The following is a 16,251-nucleotide window of genomic DNA, read 5'->3' on the forward strand; positions in this document are numbered from 1 at the left end:
TACATACATTAGTAATTAAAGATTGATGCTGAACATTGTGAAATAATACATTAGTCTAACCAAACATCTCAGAAAAAAATCTTTATTATTAAAAAACACAATTATGTAATATTGTATAAACTACTCCATTGTTACCAGCTTGAACCTAAAGAAAAACATTTATATCAAAAGTATATAATTCAAATTTGTATACAGTATTCAAACGAATGAAATAAAAGCATTGATCTAGTTAGATAAAAACAAGATCATTCATATTTGTAAAGGATGAGAGGGCTACTATATGAACAAATAAATTAATTTTCCATCACAATAAAAGTCAAGGCCTTATTAAATGCAGATTCATAGCAGTTGCAGTAGGCCTACCATCAAAGCAAAAGTTAGAGAAAAGGCACAAAGTAAATTTAGTAAAGACACTCAAAAAACTTGGAGAACGGAAACATTAAGCGTTTTAATATAAAAATATGGTTTGTATATTACATGTCGTACGTTGGACTTTATATGTGTATGTTTTCTAAACTATGTGGTCAACAGTGCATTTACCACAGTTGTTAATAATTGACCTATTTATCTTGTAACAAGAGGATCCCATTGACACTACAGTGGCTGGCAGTTTGTGGCTGATTCTATGGATGCAGAGTGTGTACAAGGGCATCATTAGGACATTTCCATGTTACCAATTGAAATTGCAGATTTAGATAGTATTGCAGATGGTATATACAATATGTTGTGCAACATATTAACAAGATGTATCAATTCACAGCCAATAACTTGTGTGTTTATTGTCTAGCCAGCTACAGAGCATAATAGTCATCGAAAAAGAGAGTGTGGCTCAGACAGAGAGAGAGGTAGAGAAAGAGATGAACGAGAGAGAGAGAGCACTGTGAAGATGCACTGTAAAGATGTTGTAGTTCAGGCTACGTGTGTGTGTGTGTGTGTGTGTGTGTGTGTGTGTGTGTGTGTGTGTGTGTGTGTGTGTGTGTGTGTGTGTGTGTGTGTGTGTGTGTGTGTGTGTGTGGACAAAGGGGACAGTTGTGGGGGGGCCCAAGGCAGAGGGGGGGCCCCTGAAAAAAAAAAATATATATTATCTACCGGCCACGTCTTCCCCCGTCCCCGTCCCCGTCAACAACTGAGCGCAGGGGGGTCCATCAGTACCTATAGTATAGGGGCCCAGGATTTGGTGCTACGGCCCTGTGTGTGTGTGTGTGTGTGTGTGTGTGTGTGTGTGTGTGTGTGTGTGTGTGTGTGTGTGTGTGTGTGTGTGTGTGTGTGTGTGTGTGTGTGTGTGTGTGCGTGCGTGTGTGTGTCCAAAATAAATAGAACCGTACGGGAAAGTGACGCCATATCAAATTAGGCTAATGTACCCTTTATGTAACTCTCATGGCTGCTGCTGGTACTGGCTCTCTGTGGCCGTATAGAAATCTTCCAGAACACTCTGAAGGTATTCAAAGGTAGGCCGGTTCTCTGGCTTGGTCTTCCAGCACTCCAGCATGATGTTGTAGAGTTCCTTGGGACAGCATTCCAGGCGCTGCATGAGGTATCCTTTCTCCAGGGAGCTGATCACCTCTGGGTTGGTCATACCTGCGCATGGAAAATCACCATTGTTAAGTTTCCCTGATGTGCAATGTTATCCAACTTCTAGATTCATGCGCACTAATGTTTCGCATAAATCTAATTTTCCTTTTTGGTTGCAACGTTGAATCATTTGAGGTGCTGATTTTAAAAACGAAAAAAAATGGTCTGATTGATCTGAGTGGTCTGAAGACATATTCGTTCTTCAGAAATATTGCTATGTATAAATCTAATTGCTCATTGACCTGGATAAGGTGTGCGTCCATAGCTGATAATTTCTGTCAGCAAAACACCAAATGACCAGACATCAGATTTGATGGTGAAAGAGCCGAAGTTGATGGCTTCAGGGGCAGTCCAGCGGATGGGAAACTTTCCGCCTGTTGTCAATGTCAAAACACAACACGCATACAATGAGCTCACACAAAAAAGAAAATGTAAATTCCATGACAGGTAATAAAACAGCAGAGTAAACAGAAGGTCACTGTTGCCTTATAGAGGCTGGCCTGTAGCAGGGTTGTCTGATTAGCAGTACGATGTTGTGTATCTAGAGCTTCTCACCCTCTCTGGCAGTGTACTCATTGTCCTCGATTATGCGAGCAAGGCCAAAGTCAGCAATCTTGCACACTAATTCTTTGTTGACGAGGATGTTGGCAGCTCGCAGGTCTCGGTGGATGTAGTTCCTCTGCTCGATGTAGGCCATCCCCTCTGCAATCTAGAGGTAAAGATGAAACACATCAGCCTCGTCATGTCAGCCTAATGTTTACATCTGCTGCTCAAACTCAAACTCTCAATCTTTCCCTCTCTCTCAATTCATAAGCCAGCAAGTATGTAAGTAAGCCATGCACACACAGACACACACACACACACACACACACACACACACACACACACACACACACACACACACACACACACACACACACACACACACACACACACACACACACACTCACACACACACACACACACACACACACACCTCACTCTGTGCATCTCTGTCTTCCTGTTATAACAGACATAATGATTAAACAGGAAAAAGTTAAGAGAAAATAACCAATTCATCGAACATGAGGTCTTACTATCAGAACCTCACCTGAGCACAGAAGTCGATCAATTTTGGGAGCTGAATACGGTTCCCCTCGTCGCTCTTCAAAAAATCGAGCAAACTCCCTGTGAACACAATCACACAGACCTAATCAATTCATTGTCACGGCCCCTAAACTGTACACCTGCAAATTGGCAGCGTTTCAACATTCTTCCCGTGCCTTCCAAACACACACTCACACAGACACACACACACACGCACACGCACACACACACTTACGCACACACACACACACACACGCACACGTGCACACACACACACACACACACACACACCTTTATCCATATACTCAGTGACGATATAGATGGGCTCCTCTGAGACCACAGCGTGGAGGCGGACCAGGTTGTTGTGCTGCAGAGACTTCATCAGGTTGGCCTCCATGAGGAAGGCCTCCACTGACATGCTGCCGGGCTTCATGGTCTTCACTGCTACCTTGGTGTGCTTGTTGTATGTAGCTGTGAAACAGATCAGCTCCATGAGCAATTGACAGACTCATCCCGCCACGTCACACCACCTCCATCCACCGAACACAAAGAAATGATCAGGGATGTCGATGTGGGAGGCCGCTCACCCATCCAGACCTCCCCGAACTGCCCAGCGCCCAGCCTCCTGTCCAGCTTGAGGCGGTCTCTGGGGATCTCCCAGGCGTCCTTCTCCCAGGGCTTCTGGGGTTTGGGGTTTTGGCAGGGGTTGGTCAGGACCTGGCACAGGCCATCCCCCTGCTCTGAAATAAGTTTTAAAAAAAAAAGTATATATACAGACTAATAATATTTTTTTTAATATAATTTACATTTTCTGCCGGAAAACGCAGTTGTTTCAGTTTTTGTTCCCTTTATTTCTATAACCCTTAATCAAATTTTACATCTCAAAGGTGCTCAACATATTGTTGTTTTAGCATACCCCTGGCATCAACGAAATGAAAATCATAAAATAACCTATCCAAACCTTATCTCTAATGAATGATAATGAATGTTAATAATAGTTTTGTTTTCATCATGTAGATGTCAACATGTGGCTTCACGTAGTGTATTCATAAGGTGTTGTATGTAGCTGCTCACTCTTATAATGGCTGACGAGTTCCTGCAGGGTGCTAAAGGTGATGCGAGGCGAGATGTAGAATCCTCCGTTGTCCAGCGTTCGTAACTTATAATGCTTGACCGTGTCGCCTGACTTGCTCTCGCCATCTCTGACAGACAATGAGTAGCTTCCTAATGGGAGAGAGGTTAAATTCATAGTTATATTTTAATTGAATGTGGAATATTTAAGCCTTTGTGACCCTTTCAATTCATATTACCTATATTTTATATTTTGTGTTATTATTTCCTTTCTTTGAGCAGAGCAATTGAGACGGTAACAATCTCCTTACCTTAGTATTGAATATTGCAATGTCAAACGTTTCACTGTAAAATTACAGGAAAGTACAGAGAGCAGTTTTGCCAGTAAGGTACTGTTTATTTACAGTATTATTACTGTAAAAATAAAAAAAACTGCAGCGGATTACTGTTAGAATTTTGCTGTTAATTTATATCAAAGTCCTACAGTGTGTGATTCTGAACCTGACTCTTATAGGGGTTGGGTTGGGGTGATTGGTTCTCACCCTTAGTTGTCTCACTATCTCGGATCATGAAGGCCCCTGTCTTGTTCCCCGAGAGCAGCAGCTGTCTCTCTGCGTCCTTCCTGCTGACGCCCTTGAAGAACCATCTGAAGCACAGGAAACAGGCTGAATGCTTCAGCAGATAAACAGTCCGTAGATGTACAGTATAGGACCACTGCTTCCAGACCAGGCCCAAGTCTCATTAAGGAAAGAGTTAATCATAATAGGATCAGAAATACTGGAGAAATAGAAGAGAGGATCCACACGCCACTTGAAAACAGCAATTGTAAACAGTATAAAGACCTAAGGAAAATGTGCTGATCTCATGGGGGGCAGGACTATATATTGGGGGTCCGATTCACATTTAATAGGTTCTGGGTTTATTCATGATGTCCACAGTCAACCTGTAGGCATCCTTGGTTAATGTACACAACCCCTACCTGCTCCTCAATGTACATGAAGGCCCTGTTTGTCACTTGGATACAACAAATCGCCTCGATAATAAATAATGTTAGAACATTGAAGTAACGTTAGGTATCTCTTACTCTTCTGTTTCCAGATTGTTCTTGGCTACATAATTACTAGGGATATAGCCCTCCTGTCCTGTGCTTATGGAAACAGCTCTCCACCACTCTCCTGATCTGAAGAGAGAGAGAGAGAAAGAGAGAGAGAGAGAGAGAGAGAGAGAGAGAGGGAGACGGCATACTGACAGTGAGCAGATATATAGTCTGAATGTGTCCTTCGTAGTTTGTATTTTTCATTATGCAGGGGGGGCAAGAATCGGGTTGAATTCACCTCTATCCACCTCTAAATTAATTGAATTATTTGAACCAAATTAGTAAACACACAATGACCACAGTTTGTTGAATGTCGGGTTCCTTGGTATCCTTGATGAATGCATTTTTTGATGTATTATATATGTCTTACTTACTCCTGTAAGATCTTGAGCCTGTCCCCCTTCTTGAATCCCAAGTCATCCGCATGGATGCCCTCATAGTCAAACAATGCAGTAGCAATGCTCTCTGCTTCTGATCGATAGAAAATAAGTGAATATATTAGGATACAAAATATACAAAGGGAGTGTGTATTTTGAGTGAGTGAGTAAAGCCCAGTGTGAGAGAGAGAGAGAGAGAAGAAATATAAAGAGAGAGTAGTATAAAGAGAGAGGAAGAGAATGTTTGTATGCGCTTGAACTTGAAAATGGTTTGCATTACATATGCAAGTGTGCTTACACCATGTCGCCTGACTTGAGAGTTTGAGAGTTTCATAATGCGCAATGTAATACATTAAGTAAAATAAAAGACGAAAAGAAAAGAGGTAAGATAAATATGATGTGAAATAATATATGAATATAAAGTATTTAATATAAAGTAATATTACTCACAACTTACCATCCAATGTTGATGAAGGTGATTGTGTTTTACTCTGTAGAAATGAAGAAATAGAGAGAGCAGGAGAGAAAAGCATATATTAAAGTATACCTATTTACCTAGACCACCACATTACAATGTGGTGAAACCTAAACAAGGTAAGCAAATCACCATGCCATGTTACCACACACACACAAACCATTTCGGAACCGGCTCCATGTAGCATCTGTTGACTTTGGATTAATAATTTTTTTTTATGAGTTAAAGATTATTATTGAAAAACATTATGATATAAATCACTTACAGCATACAGACACGGACAAAGCGAAAAAGACAGAAAAAACGAATATAACAATACAAAATAAATAAAGAACAATAACATAAAAGGGGAGAGACTGTTTTATGGTGCATTTAATTAACTATTAATTCATAGGCTTACCTGATATTAGGTTATTGTGTGTGTGTGTGTGTGTGTGTGTGTGTGTGTGTGTGTGTGTGTGTGTGTGTGTGTGTGTGTGTGTGTGCAGGGCCGTTGCTACAATTCCTGGGCCCCTAGACAAGATTTACTGATGGGCCCCCCTGCGCTGAATTGTTGACGGGGGGGGGGGGGTGGAAGGAGCAATTGTTGACCGGGGAGAACAATTGTTGAGGGGGGGGGGGGGTACTATGGGCAGGTGATAAAATGATAATTTATTTATTTTTTTATTTTTTTGTGGGCCCCCCCTGGGCTGTGGGCCCCCTGAATCGTCATCGCCTTTCACCCCTTATCGACGGCCCTGTGTGTGTGTGTGTGTGTGTGTGTGTGTGTGTGTGTGTGTGTGTGTGTGTGTGTGTGTGTGTGTGTGTGTGTGTGTGTGTGTGTGTGTGTGTGTGTGTGTGGACCAGTCGTACATATAGACATTACATTTAAAAGAGGATCTTTTAAATGTGTTTAAAACTTTCTCTGCAGGTTAGGGCTGTACTTCCTCTTCTAATTCCCTTTACTGTTAATGTGACAAAAAATTTTAAAAGCGTGTGAAACATTGCACCAGGCTTACTTCTCTGTCCTTTATTTTCGGCAATGCCCTCACTTTTTTATTACTTACATTTAGTTATTTAGCAGATGCCAGTTGACGCTAATTATTGACAAAGGAGAGACGGTACGAACCAGAAAATAACAAGACTGTCAAAGTACGAACACTTTTTGAAGATGCTCCTTCTTACCTATAAAGGCTTGCATGGATTGGCACCACCATTGCCATTATTACCGTGTATGTCAATTACGGCACCGTTTGCCTTCCAACCATCTCTGGAAGGAGGGATCTCCCACTCTATGTTCCTTCTCAAGATTTCTTCCTTGCTAATTATTTATTTTCCTGCCCACTGGGGACTAGGGTGAGGGGGCTGGCGTTAATCTAAGGCCCGTCACACAGCCCTTAAAGATTGAATAGCCCTTTATCACTGTAAAAGTGCTTTGTAAATTCCCCGTAACAATTTGAAATTGTCAGAACTTTCCCATAATGTTGAAGCTCAGCTTACCGGCTTGGTCGCCGAGTTCCCCATGGTGGGGTCTTTGACGTAGTGGGGGGTCAGGGTTCGGCTGGGGGCCTCCTCCTTTCCCCCTCCTTTCTTAGGGTGCTCCTGTTTGGAGCCCACACAGCCCATGCTCCGGGTCAGAGGACAGCCCTGTCAGAGACGATAGATGGTTAGGAGACGGAAATGCCCTATATCCCACAGGTCATCAGGTTCCTTCATGTTTAATAGTTGGCGTAATCTGGTTGGTGGGTTGGACTGGGGATGAACTGTATCCATCCATTAGGCTGAACCCTATGAAGCTCTGCTGACAGCTGTCCATCAAAGTGGACCTGCTATACCATGATGCATGACAGAAAGCAACATATACATATTCATATATTAGATATTCATTTTTTACACACTTGCACTATAATATCATATAAGTAGGGCTGGACATGATTGGAATGATAATGGTAATCATGTAATCTTGACACTTGAAAAAGTCTATCTGAAGGTAAAATAGTGATCTATGTCATAGTTTAAGTATGTGGTCTCTGACTTAAGCTATAGTTGATGTATTCATATATTGATTTCATACTAAATACTAAACAATTAACATTACAAGTGAAAGTACAACCTCTTTGTGTAATTCTCAAACCACTTTCATGACATTGTTTTATTTGGTGTACCATGTTGTGACATTTCTGATGTGCATGAATATATATTTCTGTGTGTTTGGCTTGTGTCTGTGTGTGTATGGTTGTGTGTGTGTGTGTGTGTGTGTGTGTGTGTGTGTGTGTGTGTGTGTGTGTGTGTGTGTGTGTGTGTGTGTGTGTGTGTGTGTGTGTGTGTGTGTGTGTTTATGGAGATGTAAATTATATACAGAGGGAATAGAAAGACAGTCTATGTTAGCAGAGAGGGGAGAGTCAGAGTGAGAGAGAGAGAGAGAGCAGGAGAGCGAGAGAGAGAGAGAGAGAGAGAGAGAGAGAGAGAGAGAGAGAGAGAGAGAGAGCAGGAGAGAGAGAGAGAGAGAGAGAGAGAGAGAGAGAGAGAGAGAGAGAGAGAGAGAGAGAGAGAGCAGGAGAGTGAGAGAGCGAGAGAGCGAGAGAACAGGAGAGAGAGAGAGATGCACTTCAATAATCAAACATAAATTATTTTGATTATTGGACAAACCTGTCTTGAGACTCAGGCTTTCATGTCAGCTCTCAGAATCTCAATATTGTTTCACTGACTATTCTTGTCCTTCCATTATATTGTATAGAGATAATGATTAAATATGATTTGCGACCGAGGACTAAGGATGTAGTGTTACTGAACATAATGCAATTGTGTGCATTCTCCCCAATAACAATTTATAACAATTAAAGATCACCTAATTCTCCAAGGAAAAATTGCCACAGACACAAGGAATCTTTGGAAAAATACATACTTGAGTATGGGGTTAGGTTAAGGACCTTGACGTGATCACGTCGAGGTCCTAGTTTTCGCTACCAACAGTGAGCTAGGCCCGATGGTCTATTATAGTATATTTCCTACGAGTTAGGCTTTGAACAAGTTATAATCACAGAGAGGAGAATGAAGTGAAGCACGTTGCGGCGCATCGTGCAGTTCCTCGGATCAAGAGGACAAGAAGGCGTGTATGTGTTGCTCTAACTCTAACCCTCTGGGTGAGACAGTCAGCTGATCACAATGAATGAAAACTCCCAGAAAAAAGCTCCAGAGAGAGAGAAGCGCGCGCATGCGCCTCAGGCACCAGGGGTCATTTTGCATTGAGGAAGTTTGGCATCAAGAGGCTCAATAGCGACAGGCAGGACTTCTGCACTGTAGAGAAGCTGAAAGGCTTCTACACCAAAAAGTTGTCCTTCTGTTTACTGCACGCAAAGGGGAGTACATAGTTCATGTACCCAGTACATACTTCATGTACCCAGTAGATAATTTATGTACCCAGTACATAGTTCATGTACCCCTTAATAGTTAGTACAATGCGATGGTCCATCAGGTCTAGACGGGAGCACCTTGCTGTCAGATGTCCTCTCTTTATTCATGTCCTCTCTGTACCTACTAGTAGTGTACTAGGGACACTATAGCAAACCAACAGACATGTCTGTTGTGAAACCACAACATCTATGTAAAACCACCATGCTATAATCAGATGAATTAGGAGAAGTCAGGAGGAACAGAAACCAGATGCACGGTTCATCAGACATGTTCGCACTGAAATGAATCATAACATAACGACTGATTCAGGCTTCATTCTTTCTCTTTTATTAGATCTGTCCGTGTGGAGACAGTTTGTCTGCCTTTGTCACATAATGCCCGAACTATTTCAATAGTTGAGGGAACGACGAAGTCCTCCAAGTTCCTCTTTCTGAGGCTACGAGTTTACATCCTCTAAATGTTCATCTGATCCACAGATAACGTCAGTCGTTGGTATCATCGTCTCCGAGGAACTCTTTAGACCTTAATAATGTCAATTGTATCGATGATTGAAATCAATAAGGGCTGATATTAAAGCCTCCATTTGTAAAATAAGAATGAGAGATATATTTACCTTGTTTCAGCCCACCTCTTTTCGCTGCTGTTATCTTCTAGAGCCGTTTTACCGTCGATCAAATAGTCCTAATCTCACGACGACTCCATCCTGCAGCTCGGTTGCCTCTCGCTGATGGGAAAGCGCGACTGCAGCGACTGTTCCTGTACAGCAACACACACTGGGTCTCTGTACAAACACTGTGTGTCTGTACTAGGAAGTTGTGCTTCGGAGCTTCTGGTCAGAATGAGGAACCTGCCGTTGCTTTCACATCTCATATGTAGGCTATGATGCCATTGTCTGGGTTACTACCTATCCTCCTATCCTAGCCCCATAACTGTTTTCTCATTGTCAATTAGGTCCCATGTCCCTCAAATCTACTTTTGGTTCAACAAGGAGGAGTTTTTTTTTATATTTCTGTATTTCCTCCATAATGTCGGACTTGTAAAGCAGGCCTCTAAAGGTAAGGGGAAGAGTGATACAATGATGGGCCATGAGCAGTGTCCTTTTAAATGGTCTCCATCCTGCAAATCTCCCATAATATAGCCGGATAGAGACAGATGAGGACGTGTGGGTGGCTGAGCCTGAGGCCAGTGGCAGATCAGCAACAAACACATCACGGAATTCGCAAGCGGTTCAACTAATCCTTATTCAAACGTCAGGATTAGAAACATCCTTCCGACTGAAACCCAGTCACAGAGCTGGACAAGGGAGGAGGGGCCAAGAAAAAAGAATTAAATACAGTCAGACAAAGAGTCTGAGTAAATACAAAACAGAGGTGTGTGCGAGGGGGTTTGTGAGGTAAAGAAAAGAAAAGTCATCTAACAAATGAACAGACCAGACTTGGAGATTAATGTAGAACATTAATGCTCAGGGACTTTAAGAACAATCATTTAATAAAAGACCACAGCTTGTTATAACAAGGCCCAGTTTTGAGTTCAGGGCTCTATGAAAACTCCATAGCTTTACCTGCTATAGCAGAAAGCAGGAGCAGGACATTCTGGACAGAGGTTCTTCAAATGTCCCAAAGCCTCCTCTAATCAGGCTTGTGGTTGGAACATCTAATAATGTTCCAACCACACACCAGGTGGATGGATGGAAATAATGAACTGTGGACCAATGCCTCGATCATCTTTGGGGCATTCAAGACCAGTCAGACAATCAACATATCCTTAAGCTTAGTTACAATGCTATGCAATGTAGGTAAAACTAATATCTTTGTTCAGTCCTACTTCAGCGCTGTTTGAGCTGCACTGCTGATTGGTCATGGTAGACAACCTAGAAATCAAGATCATTAAATGACAGCAACCATACTAGTATATCTCTTATTAAGTAAATTATACCGGCATGACAAATGTTATTGTGTTACTATTGTTTCTTTATGTAAAATATATAATGTGCTTCTGTAATTTTTAGAGACCTGACAAAGCAAATATAAAGATATCGTTTAAATTAGTCTTATTTTTCCCTTGATCACCCTACCATTTCTCAGCACTGCGGAATAAAAGTTGTGTCACAGCTGCAATGGAAAATTCACACTTGCAAAACACTCGGCAATGAAAAAGAGGAAGGGGAACATGTTTTTTTTTACTGTTTAGCTACACAAAATAGCCTCAGGGACATTATTGGCAGGAAATAGAAAACAACCAAAAATATGTCCAATGCAAGCATACAGATAGAGTTAAATTCTGCATTTATAACCATGCTAACAATGACATAACTTTGAGATTATATAAAAAGTAAGTAGAATGTATTGTTCTGAAATAGGGGCTGTACATTTCAACATGGAGCACTAGTATATATATTGCTGGTTCATCTGTGGTGTTTGTGGACTAAGGTGGCCAAGAGATGACCATTAAGTGCAGTGACATATTACCGTGCCCCCGATACCAAATACTGTGAAGCACAGTCCAAACCTGTGATAAACACAGCGGAAGCAAAATGTTTCAAAATAAACACATTTTAAAAGCTAAATACGTTCACACATGGCTATTATGCTTGCATGGAACGATCTATTTGTACTTCGTTGCTATCCTTTGTTTCAGTGTGCAGTTGCAGTGTGCAGTTTCCTTTGATGCAGAGTGTGTATACAAGGAAACATGCGTTCACTTTGTCGTATATATGTGTTTTATTCACACTAATTATATCCAAGAAAGCCCCACTGTTGTTGGATATTTGAATGTAGGTATATGCACCACACGGACCTTGTGGGATGAGTCACTTACGTCAAAGTGTTAAAACTGTTAAATAAAAAAAATTCTACAACTTTGCGAACATAGATAACCAATCAGAATAAATCTGTATATTTGAATTATGTTGTGTGCCCTATGAGTTTTAAGAAGATCAAAACATAGCATTGACACCGACACCGTTAGAAGTACGGTTTATTTGATTGAGAACGATACAGTAGGAATGGAAGCACATTTTCAGGTCACTTCACTTCTAATAAATATATGTATTTGTTCTGTAGTGCCTTAACAAATTGAAATGCTGGATCAGATAGTGTCATTGATGGCTGCGGAGAGGAATGTTACAAGATAACGTTTTAGGCACATTATATTTCCGAATTTAATTGGCACAACATTTCAATATTTGATTGGCTGTCAACTGACACAACATTTCGGATTTATTTGGTTGCATGTTCTGTACCTTGTTGACCGCCGCTGTTTTCTTCAGTCTTGAAAGCCCACTCAAATCGTAAGCCTCTTATGCGACTTCAAGTCTGGAGTTGGAAGAAATATATTATGTGTATATTATGCCTGTGTGTCTGTGTGTGTACGTGTTTATGTAAGTGTGTGTGCATGTGTGTGTGTGTGTGTGTATGTAACTTTGTGTGTGTGTGTGTGTGTGTGTGTCTGTGAACGACTGTGTGTGTGTGTGTGTGTGTGTGTGTGTGTGTGTGTGTGTGTGTGTGTGTGTGTCTGTGAACGACTGTGTGTGTGTGTGTGTGTGTGTGTGTGTGTGTGTGTGTGTGTGTGTCTGTGAACGACTGTGTGTGTGCGTGTGTCTGTGAACGACTGTGTGTGTGTGTGTGTGTCTGTGAACGACTGTGTGTGTGTGTGTGTGTGTGTGTGTGTGTGTGTGTGTGTGTGTGTGTGTGTCTGTGAACGACTGTGTGTGTGTGTGTGTGTCTGTGAACGACTGTGTGTGTGTGTGTGTGTCTGTGAACGACTGTGTGTGTGTGTGCGTGCGTGCGTGCGTGCGTGCGTTTGCGTGCGTGCGTGCGTGCGTGCGTGCGTGCGTGCGTGCGTGTGTGTGTGCGTGCGTGCGGGCTCCACCTACCCTCTGTCTCCGACTCTCTGCTGCTGTGTTTGTCAGTGGAGGACCGGGCCCTCTTGGAGGCCGGGCTCTGGTCTCCTCCTGTCTGGCCCTCTTCATCCTGCTCCTCTGAGCTGCTGACTGGATCCACTTGTTTCAGCTGTTGCATGGGATTCAATACAATACAATGCTTAGCTAATGCACTCATTTCTTGAGGATGATGTCATGGGCTTTCAGATCAATGCAATGGTTTGGTTTTCTAGTCACTAACTAAGGGTGCACGCGCACCTCGCACCTATCACGTCTCTTCTGATCTGTCCCTACCCAGCTGTCCACGCATGAACAGCGTCTGGAACAGCTGTATGGAAATTATTCCCAGTCCAGCTTCTGTTCATGTGTGGTGCCACGATGTTGAGCTATTCAGCTTCATACATAAAGCATCATATTGTGAAATTGAGAAGTTGCAAAAGCAACACATAATGAAACTTTTTTCTTTCGGTTTTCTTTGTGTTTTTCTTGTTTTCCTTGGGTATGTCTTTCCTTGTTTTCTTTGTGTATGTCTATCACAAAGCATTCTCAGGCAATGGGTTTTATAAGCAATCATTAGGATGGACAATGTGAGGAAGGAATAGATGATTGTAACCTCACTCTACCTTGCCATTTGAGAACGCAGTTCCTTGTTTATGCAGTGCTGCATTCAGTGTTCCCAGCAGCACTACTACAAAAGAAAATATAACCGCAAGCGTTGATTAATGGGGTCCAAGCAAAATTTAAAGTCAAGAACACACTAATGGAAGATATATAAATATAGCACATAATTGTAATATTTAAAGAAGAAGTTCCACTTATAAACCTGAACTGCAGCCTCATTCACATGGTCAAAATGTCTATTGATAAGCACACAACATCCAGAAAACTCAAAGCACACGTTTCTCAAGTGAATTAAGGTTTTTCTTCAATGCATATACCTGAAAAAAAAATTAACAGAGTTAATTATGAAGGAAAAAATTCCCCTTATGCCATACTGTGTCTTGGCAGTCCGATTCTTGGAAACGAATGAGCCGGAATATTGATTGCCTGATGAATTTCAGGTGCTGTTCAATGTTGTGTTTCTTAAATGAGTGGCAATGACAGAATGTCATGTTCAGTTTGTTCATAATGCTCTAATCAGGATTCAAACTCTCAACCTAAGGTTCACCAGAACACGGCATCATCCCGTTGAGCCACTGACATTCGTGAACTGCATGAAGCCTCACATGGTGAAAATGTCGATTGATAAGCACACAACATCAAGAAACTCCAAGCACGCATTTCACAAGAGAATTAAGGGCTTTCTTAAAAGAGTACAGATCTGAGAATTTGCACTGTAAATGGTATCCACCTAATGATAGCCGTATGGTAGTTATACAATATCAAAATGTTAATATAGGCAAAATGTTTTGAGACTGTGGACGTTTGGCTTTTCTATGAAATTGTGGGAAAAGTAAACCCTTTTAGAACAGAAGACCAGCTTGAAAAAGATGCATCTGATTTTAGAGATTAATAGGGTGAAAGAATTTTGAGTCCAGGTCAATCTAGTAAGGAGAAATAAGGCTAGTTCATAATCTTTTTAAATAGCGCCACCTTTGGGTGCAGTACCACAATTTGGGTTCATGGGTAGTGGGGAGCATTGGTATCCACCTAATAATAGTCTTATGTTTTCTTATACAATAACAAAATGGTCATATATGAATAATGGGCTAACTGCTCCAACATTATTGGCCAATATTTCTTAAATGGAACTCGATGATTTTTGTGAGGCTTGGTCTAAAGATTTTATGTGGTGATTTTGGTGAATTTATGATTATTTTTGTAGCCTGTGAATCTTTATATGAAATATAAATGAATATGAAAACCAATATGAAAACCTTTGTCCACCCGTTTCTACTTTCACCTTTGATTCTGGGAAATTGTGACAATTCACAGATATATTTAATGCAGGTGCGCTGTTCATAGGCAAACCACAACGGAAAAAAGGTATCTGCTTCATCTCTTCTTCTTCGAGTTTGAAATTTGTGCTTTTGGCATGAAAAAAATGAAATTACATATCCCAGATCACGAATGAATAGATTAAATGACGTGATGTGACAGTGTCACATATTTCCGTGAGACTGGGTTGAATTGACACACAAAAGTGTCAAGTCATTATAAAGATGACTTGGCTTTAGGCAGTGGCACGCCAGAACACACTGATATGCAGGGTTTCTTAACCGCACTTTGGCAGATCCAAAAGGACACACAGAAACATCGATGGACACAGTGAGGATATTCACACCCTGTACCTGGTTGCATTGAGCTGTTGAAAAGTGGAAAATCTTCTTTGATTGTTTGGTCAACCTTTCTTTGGTTCTTCTCCTCACTCTGATCCGGTTCCTCTTCCTTTGAAAACACATGACATCCTTCTTACAGCAACGTATTGATGGGTGTTTGAATGCTGAGATGTGTGCATGGTTGTGTGAGTGGTTGAAGGAATATTATACTCACCATATAGTTACAATGATCACTGGACTTTTCCAGTGCTTGACAAGCAGGGGTGGAGGAGTGTGTGGCGGGGACCCCAGAGGATGAAGGGGGGCCATGAGGAGATGAGATTGTCCTGCTCTCAGAGCCTTTCGCTGCTCCCTCTGCCCCCTGGGTGAGCACAGGGCGCTCGCTGCTTGCCGACTCGTTGGACTGGGACCTTCCTCGTTCGGACAGATCCAAGGGCCCGTCGTTCCCCTCTGATTCTCCCTCGCCGACCCCTCCCTGGGGCCGGGACGTCCCAGTGCTCCTCCACTGGATCGGTGCGATCTCCTTCCTCTCCAGCGCGATGGCCTGACTGTCTCCCAGCTCCGACAGACTCCGCACCCTGAACAGCCGGGGGCGCTGTTCGGCGAGGGGCTCGGACGTCGAGCTCTGCTGGGCGCAGGCGCTCCTCAGCCCCGCCTGCAGCGCCGGGGGGGCGCTCTGGTCGGACGGGCTCGCCCGCGGGCCAGCGGGGCCCACGTCAGCGAAGAGGAAAGGGTTGGACTTGAGGGGGTCGAGCTGAACTCCAAGGCCACGCAGCGCAGTGGAGGCGGCGAGACCGGCCCAGTCGGAGTGTTCTGAGACGGACCAGGGGAAGGGGAGGGCCCCGCTTTTGATTGGGCGAGGGCGGCAAGGCACGGGGGCATGGAGCACGTGCCTGCTGGGGGCACCTCCTGGGGAAGAGGAGGAGGAGGACAGAGGAGCCGGGAGGTTCTGGAGAAACACTTTGTGTTGGGGGGGGTTAGAGGTCGGCGAATGTTGCCCCTCAGCGCCCTGCAGTCTTTGG

The 16,251-nt window shown here is 42.7% G+C and overlaps 2 protein-coding genes across 5 annotated transcripts in view; both read right to left on the reverse strand.

The window, feature by feature from the left end:
- Window positions 1–68: 68 nt before the first annotated feature.
- Window positions 69–9,920, reverse strand: hck (HCK proto-oncogene, Src family tyrosine kinase). 2 transcript variants are annotated; one of them, XM_060064027.1, is made up of 13 exons: window positions 9,684–9,920; window positions 7,157–7,303; window positions 5,660–5,693; window positions 5,200–5,293; window positions 4,814–4,909; window positions 4,272–4,375; window positions 3,733–3,882; window positions 3,246–3,398; window positions 2,950–3,129; window positions 2,663–2,739; window positions 2,128–2,281; window positions 1,815–1,946; window positions 69–1,578 (listed from the first exon to the last, which is right to left on the reverse strand). In XM_060064027.1, exons 2-13 carry the CDS (start codon window positions 7,280–7,282, stop codon window positions 1,376–1,378), a joined length of 1,503 nt encoding a protein of 500 aa, XP_059920010.1. In that variant the 5' UTR covers window positions 7,283–7,303; window positions 9,684–9,920; the 3' UTR covers window positions 69–1,375. The 2 variants fall into 2 exon arrangements, with proteins under 2 accessions (XP_059920010.1, XP_059920002.1); XM_060064019.1 differs by having other exon boundaries at window positions 5,200–5,296; window positions 9,684–9,919.
- Window positions 9,921–12,028: 2,108 nt separating this feature from the next.
- The window catches only part of rbbp8l (retinoblastoma binding protein 8-like), a 9,207-nt gene continuing 4,984 nt past the window's right edge, over window positions 12,029–16,251 (reverse strand). For all 3 annotated transcript variants that reach the window (XM_060064009.1, XM_060064000.1, XM_060063990.1), the window contains exons 10-15: window positions 15,444–16,245; window positions 15,242–15,338; window positions 13,574–13,638; window positions 12,945–13,080; window positions 12,312–12,384; window positions 12,029–12,177 (exon numbers count right to left, since the gene is read on the reverse strand). In XM_060064009.1, the coding sequence (XP_059919992.1) occupies window positions 12,353–12,384; window positions 12,945–13,080; window positions 13,574–13,638; window positions 15,242–15,338; window positions 15,444–16,245 (1,132 nt within the window). In that variant the 3' untranslated portion in view covers window positions 12,029–12,177; window positions 12,312–12,352. The remainder of the gene's footprint in view (window positions 12,178–12,311; window positions 12,385–12,944; window positions 13,081–13,573; window positions 13,639–15,241; window positions 15,339–15,443; window positions 16,246–16,251) is intronic.

Source organism: Gadus macrocephalus, chromosome 1, assembly GCF_031168955.1.
Source record: "Gadus macrocephalus chromosome 1, ASM3116895v1".
Lineage (NCBI taxonomy): Eukaryota > Metazoa > Chordata > Actinopteri > Gadiformes > Gadidae > Gadus > Gadus macrocephalus.

Coding starts and splice junctions, on each gene's coding strand:
- hck (XM_060064019.1), bottom strand. CDS start 7,282: ATGGGCTGTGTGGGCTCCAAACAGGAGCACCCTAAGAAAGGAGGGGGA. Junction 4,376..4,813: donor AACAATCTGGAAACAGAAGA/GTAAGAGATACC, acceptor CCTGTGCTTCAG/ATGGTTCTTCAAGGGCGTCA. Junction 2,282..2,662: donor TGATCGACTTCTGTGCTCAG/GTGAGGTTCTGA, acceptor CTTTACCTCTAG/ATTGCAGAGGGGATGGCCTA.